This window comes from Marmota monax, unplaced genomic scaffold, assembly GCF_021218885.2.
Source record: "Marmota monax isolate L192 unplaced genomic scaffold, Marmota_monax_Labrador192_F-V1.1 WCK01_AAM20220418_F8-fsc00051, whole genome shotgun sequence".
In the NCBI taxonomy this organism is placed as follows: Eukaryota; Metazoa; Chordata; class Mammalia; order Rodentia; family Sciuridae; genus Marmota; species Marmota monax.
This window is the reverse complement of record NW_026695202.1, coordinates 9,861,691-9,868,351: the sequence shown is the minus strand read 5'-3', so window position 1 is coordinate 9,868,351 and position 6,661 is coordinate 9,861,691. Positions and strand designations below refer to the sequence as shown.

The window sequence follows — 6,661 nt, the reverse complement described above, 5'->3', positions numbered from 1 at the left end:
GAAGGTAAATGAGAGGGGGCTGTTGTTCCCTCCACCTTCTCCCATCCCACCTGGCACCAGGACCTAATGGGTTCAGTGCCCTCCATGGTGCCTTCAAGGGTGTACTGAGCTCTGCTCCGTCTGGGGAGCCCGGGGGAGACGGTACACATGGAGGAGGTGAAGGCAGGGCCAGGCCTGGGGAAGGGGACCTTTCACCCACGGACACGCACACAGGAGGCTGGCTCAGGGGAACAGAGGCAGCTGCCTTTATTGGCGGCCTTGGGCCGGCTGGTGTCACTCGAAGGCTATGCACTTGATCTTGAAGTCGCCGTCTGCTGCCACATAGTTGATGGCCTCCAGGTTGAGGCGGTTGGGGAACTTGAACTCGTGTCCATCTGGCAGCTTGATGGTCAGGTCCGTCTGGTCAAAGGAGAAGCACACCTGGAGGTGGAGAGGGACATGAGCCGGGCCGCAGCAGGACCCAGCCATGCTGACCCCGTGACCAGGCAGTGAGGGAGGGACCCCGGGTGGGGCCCAGGCCCAGAGACCCCAAACCCAGCACCCCCCAGGGCCCTCCCCACCCCCCAGCCACCTCCACGACACTCCCAGGCTGGAAGGGGAAGGCGGGCTCGCGGTGCTCGGCCCCCCAGGCCCCGCCGTCCTTGCTGTTGCACACGATGGTGTTGGCGTCGCCGAAGGCGTTGAAGCGCGGGTTGAAGTGCAGACACAGGTTGTTGCTGTCTTTGCCCAGGTTCAGCACGAAACTAGGGAAGAACAGGTGAACTTGAGGATACCTTGGCCAGCTGAGGCTACCTTCTGGTCAGTCCCTAAAGCAGACCAGTCTGTCACTCGGTACACCACTACTGCTCCTTGCTGGGAGACTCATCCAACCAGACCAGAAATCCGTACTCTAGTCTGGCCTTGCTGTGTGACTTGAGCTAGTCTCTGACCCTCTCTGGATCTCAGTTCGCTCGCTTGCACGATGGGGGCTGCAGAAGAAAGATCTCTAAGGGTTTTGCTGTGCTGATGGCCCCAGACTCTTGCAGATCTAACCTTTTTTTTTTTTTTTTTTTTTGGGGTGCTGGGGATTGAACCCAGGGCCTTGTGCATGTGGTATCCCCAGCCGGTGATCTAACATTTTAGGTCAAGCTCAGGGACCCCCTCCAGATGGTGACCTCTGGGGGGGCAAGTGTCCTGTCTTGTACATTTCTGAATCCCTGTTGCCCAGCACTGAGTGGGACACAGCATATACTGAATGAATGATCAGAGGTTTTTTGGGCTGGGGTGTGGCGCGTGGCAGAGTGCACACTTAGCACGTGGGAGGCCCTGGGTTTGATTCCCAGCATCACGCAAAAAAAGAAAAAGATGGCTCTTTTCGTGGAGCGATGAGTGTGAAAAGAGTGGGTGTCTCTTACAAAGAAATCACCGCCATCATTGATATACCCAGCCTCTGTCCTCCTCCAGCTCACCCCTGCCCCCGTGTTTATTGATTAAGAAACTGAGGCCCAGAGAGGTTGGTTGACTGGTCCAAGGTCATAAGGCTGCTGAGAGGAAGGGCCCTGGATGGGCGAATGAAGGACTGAAGATACAGAAGGGTGGGCCAGGGACGAGCAGCCCTAGGAAGGAGGGTCTCTAAGGGAGAGTGGGTGGCGCCCCTCTGTCCCCTTCTCCAGGCCCCAGCCTCAGATCCTGCCCGGAGTCGGAAAGGGAGGGGGCCAGTCAAGGTAAAGATGAGGCCGCAGCTGGTTTAATTTAGAGGCTGGGAGGGGGGAGGGGGCGAGGATGGTGGGGGCGCCAGACCCCGCGGAGGAAGTGACTCACCCAGAAACGCAGCCAGCAGCTGGCCGCGGACCCACTGGAGAAGCGGGCTTCCCGCCGGCCACGCCCACCCCGCCGCCCCACCCAGGCCTCGGAGCGCCATCCCCGCCATCGCCATCCCCGCTACCTCCCACCGCCACCGGCGGTCACCCCTCACCTCTTGGCGTCGGGAGCCACCTCGCCGCGCACTCTGAGGCACTCTCCGGGTTTGAGGTTCAGGTTGCTGGCGACCAGACCCTGTGGCACACAAGACCCGCCCGCTGGGTTAGGGAGAGGTGGCTTCCTGGGGCGGCTGGGCGTGGCAGTGGGGTCTTTCCCACCCTATGTCCTCTGACCAGGCCACCGGGAAGCCTGGGGGACAGGACAGGTTCTTACAGGGAAAGCCCCTCTCCCCACAGGGACTCTGAAACATGGGGTGCTCCCCAGCTCGGGCTCTGGATCTTGCCCTTGGGCTGCGGGACCTGGTTCAGAGCAGCCTGGGAGGCGGGGTTCAATGCCCCTCATTTAGCAGAGGCCACTTGCAGCGGGTGCAGACACTTTCCCAAGGTGACACTGGAGGAGTCTGTCCCTCTGCTGGAGAAATGGCCTGGGGCTACAGCAACCTCCCCCATCCGGGTCAAGCTCCTCTCTGCAGAGAGGTGCAGGGGCCAAAGAGGACACCGAGGACTATGGCCAGGCCCTTCTGCAGGAGGGAGAACCCCCAAAGATTAGGGCTGCCCCTGGGGATGGTTCAGGGTTAAGGAGACTGACCAGGACGCAGGGCACTGCCTGGCACTATGAGCCCTGGCACCAGGGCGGTGGGCAGGAGTTAACTGGAGTTAAGAGTTCCTTCTGCCAGAAGCCTTCCCTAGGGGCCTGGGGAGACTCCGGCCTCCCCTTCCCTCCCTCACCAGCCTCTTCAAGTGGGATTCCCCACCCCCACCTGGTCAGCCCAGAGGAACCAGCCCCACCCCCGGCCCCAGGGAAACCTCCACCAGCAGCCCCCTGGCTCCTGCAGACTTTTTAGAGCTCTCTGGAGCAGAGGGTGACTTGGCCCTGGAGCAGTGACTGGAGACAGCTGCAGGGGGGGGAGGGGACATGAGGCTCTGGAGTGCAAGAGGGGGAAAGGACAGTGGCCTGGACCAAAGTGCCCCCCCACTGTGGCCACACCCTTCAAACTCCCACTTCTCCGAGCTGCAGAATTGAGCTGCAGAATCGCAGAATGTGGGACCTTGGCAGAATCAACTCCGCTGCCCCACCCTGGAGCAACCAGAAAATTCTTAAGCCACAGAAGGCCCTGGGGGACCATGGCGCCCACCCCCATTTTACAGATGTGGCCACTGAGGATCAGAGAAGAGAAGGCACTTGTCCAAGGCCATACAGCTGGGACTAGAGCCCCGCTTCGGAATGGCCCTGCACTCCCCTGGTCATCTGCTCCCCGCTATCCCCAGTCCTTGGGGTGGGGGACCCACACTCACACAAGCCATAGTGAAGCCTAGAGGGTGTTCCCGGGGTCTGCTGCAGGGCTGTCAAAGGACTCCTCAGAGAGATGGGCCCGGCCGCTCCCACCCTTTTAACTGGACCGGACCCGCTGAGTCCCGCCCCCTGGAAGCTCAGCCAATTGCAAGTCAGGACTGGGATGGGGGCCACCAAGGCGGGGTCAATGGAATTTCTAAATCGATTCTGGAGCAGAGGTGACCAATCAGAGTAGCGATTCCCCTCCCTCCTTCCCAGCCACGCCCCCAGGGTCCCACTCCACCTCCTATCCTTCATCCTCCCCCCATCAAAAAAAAAAAAAACTTATGCTGTGGCAGAGATTGGGGGGAGCCAACGGAAAATAGTTTGAGGATGAGCTAGACCCAAAAGTTGGCGGGAAGGGGCCTGAGGCCGGCAGCTGAGCACAGGGGGCGCCCAGAGAAGAGGGCTGAGGGGGCGCAGGATGCGCCAGGGAACTAGAGCTGGGGAGGGAGAGGCTGCGACCTGGGAGGGCCAGGGCGTGGCTCCCGCTGAGTGCCACTGCGGAGGGCTAGGGCCGGTGGCCACGGGGCCCTGGCCCCACCCGTCCCCCACCCCGCCCCGGAAGCGGTGCCTGCAGCTGCCGGACTCGCTGCTCACTTTGAGCTAAAGAAAGGCTGGGCCCCGCGCCAGGGTGAGGCTGTGAGCTGAGGCCTGCACCTCGGGTTGCCTGGGCGGAGGCGGCGGCCGGGGATTCTCTGAGAGTCGCTGCCCCCGGGAGCGCAGGCCTGGGAGGTGGCCCGCGGTGCGCCAGGCCCTGAGGGGTTGGGGTCTCCACTCTGTGCACCCCTGCTCCTCCCATCTCCTGTCTGAAGCCAGCCTCCTCTTCCCCACGTGCACAGCAGATATTCTCCTGAGCACCTACTGTGTGCCTGACCCTGCTCCGACTTCAGAGGATACAAAGAGGAGCCCCTCCTAGTCCCTGTCCCTCCCGAGGAGCCCATGGTTGAGGTTAGGTGGAATCTGACCAAGAAGCTGATGAAGAAACCGGGCGGTTCTAAGGCGAGTGGGATGGAGAAAGGGAGGCAGGTGGTCTCAAAGACTGGCCTTCCCGCAGGACACAGGCCTGAGGACAGGGAGCGAGCGTCTGAGCATGTAGGAGAAGGTGGGGGGCGAGACTGGAAGAAAGCCAACTGTACCCGGTCTTGAAGGGGCTCGTGGGCCAGGTAAAGGGCTTGGAGAGTTTCATCTGAGGGTACTGGGGAGCCACCGAAAGTTGTAGGGAGGGTGAGTATTGAGAGTAGACATGGGATATGGGGAAGGTTTCCGCAGCAGAGTTGAGGGGGCCTGCGGGCAGTCACCGCACATTCGGGACCCGCTTAAGGAAGGGGCACGAGGGCTTGCCAGGGAGTTGCCAAGGGGACCTGCTCTGTGTGGCCACCCCCCTTCTAAACTGACAGCACTGAAGAGGGAGGGAGATGCGACTAGGAGTGAGTCACATCTGGAGGCCAGGCCAGCACCCACCCACCCCTCCCGGCCTCCCCAGCCGAGCCCCCACCCCCCACACCCCACTTTTGTCCAGATGACTGAAGCCCGCCCCCCCTGCACCAGATGACAGGGGTGTGTGTAGGGCCGCCCTCTGTGTGGGGGACCCAGAGAAGGGGGCTGCACCCAGGAGCCCCCTCCCTCTCCCCAGGCCAGTGTCGCCTGGTAACCCAACCACAGAAGCTTCACTTTTTCCTGTGTGCCTCCCCCAAACCTCAGTCCTAGGGAGGGGCCGCCAGACCAGCCCAGCTCCACTCCTCTCCCAGAGATGCTCCCTGCCACGTCACAACGGGGCCTCAGGAGGTGCCCCAGACCCAGGACCAGAGGAGCTCTGGGCAGGGCGCCTGTCCCAGCCCAGGAGTGACCTGGAGAGTGGCCAGCACCAGGGAGTGCTTGCTCCTGGGCAGGGACGGGTCACTTCCGTCAGGGTCCAGCAGCATGGCCGAGGGTGCAGGTCCCCAGGAAGGCCCCACTGGGGTCTGGGGACTTGGGTTCTGCTTCTAACCCTGTTGTGCTCCCCCACCCCCAGGGAATCCTGGCTGCCCGGGCTCCCGGCTTGCCTCAGTCTCCCCATCTGCAAACTGGGCCTGTGAAATGCTGCTCTCCTGCTCAAGGGTCACACAGGGCCTGACTCGGGTCAGTGACTCAGGCATCTCAGGTTTCAACTTCCCTCTGGCCCTTAGGGCCCTTTCTCCCAGACTGAGTTTATCTTCCTGGGGGGATCTGAGAGGACTTGCCCTCTGGTTCCTAACATGGATAACTGGGCTCTCAGGGAGACAAAAGATACCCATGCCAGGCATAGAAGCCCACACCTGTAATCCCAGTATCTTGGGAGGCTGAGGTAGGAGGATGGAGAGTTCAAAGCCAGCCTCCATGGCAAAAGCAAGACACTAAGCAACTCAGACTCTGAATCTAAATAAAATACAAAATAGGGCTGGGGGTGTGGTTCAGTGGTCCACTGCCCCTGAGCTCAATCCCAGGTACTCCCCCTGCCCCCCAAAAAACCAGAGACCTTTACTAGAGACCCAGATCTACGAGCATGAGCATGTCCAGCCCTTTGGTTAGATGAACAAAGTCTCCAGTGCGTGCCTGTGTTCCAGATCAACTAGAACAAAAGCATAGTCAATTTAAATGTCACCAGATTCAAAGACCTACACAGGGAGCCCACAGCTGATTTCAGGCTGGATTGCTCAACCAGGAAGCAACATTCTGAACCCCAAATATCAAAGGACTGATGTGGGGTTTAATTTTCACAGAAGCTTGCTGGAAAGTCGTACTTTTCTTCCTAGGAAAACCCTATGTATAGTCAGATAGCTCTGCCCTGGGGACATCGCTCTCTTCCCTGAATGAGGGGTCTCTGCACCCTGCTTTGGGGTATGTAGACCTTTGCTGTGTTTTATTTTTATTTAAGATTTTTTTTAATTTTTATTTTTTTGGTACTGGGGATTGAACCCATGGCACTTAACCTTGGAGCCACATCCCCAGCCCCATTTTCATTTTGTTTAGAGACAGTGTCTCACCGAGTTGCCGGGCACCTTGCCATTGCTGAGACTGACTTTGAACTCACAATCCTCCTGCCTCAGCCTCCCAAGTTGGTAGGATTACACATGTGTGCCACCACACCAGATCTGCTTTGCTGTTTTTAAACAAATCTTTGCTTGTGACTTGCTCTTGGTGTGTCTCAACGTGTCTTTTCAGTGGTGTAAGCCTAGAACCTGCCTGGCCGAGTTGAGGACCCAATGCTCCCCTTGGAAGGGTCTTCACAGATCCTGGGACATTCCTTTGGCAATCCAGATGGCACTCTAAACTGAGGAACCACCCGTGCTGAGTTGAACTGAATGCTTTGAACCCAGGGGCAAGTAACCACGGAGCCACATCCCCAGCC

The 6,661-nt window shown here is 59.5% G+C and overlaps 1 protein-coding gene across 1 annotated transcript; it reads right to left on the bottom strand.

Annotated features, from left to right (window-relative positions):
* Positions 1-222: 222 nt before the first annotated feature.
* On the bottom strand, positions 223-3,392 carry Lgals1 (galectin 1). The gene is made up of 4 exons (XM_046429345.2): positions 3,255-3,392; positions 1,955-2,034; positions 572-743; positions 223-420 (listed from the first exon to the last, which is right to left on the bottom strand). The coding sequence occupies exons 1-4, from the start codon at positions 3,261-3,263 to the stop codon at positions 274-276; spliced, it is 408 nt and encodes a 135-aa protein (XP_046285301.1). The 5' UTR covers positions 3,264-3,392; the 3' UTR covers positions 223-273.
* Positions 3,393-6,661: the final 3,269 nt, after the last annotated feature.

Coding starts and splice junctions, on each gene's coding strand:
- Lgals1 (XM_046429345.2), bottom strand. Junction 744..1,954: donor GTGGCTCCCGACGCCAAGAG/GTGAGGGGTGAC, acceptor GTTCTTCCCTAG/TTTCGTGCTGAACCTGGGCA. Junction 421..571: donor AGCCTGGGAGTGTCGTGGAG/GTGGCTGGGGGG, acceptor CTCCACCTCCAG/GTGTGCTTCTCCTTTGACCA.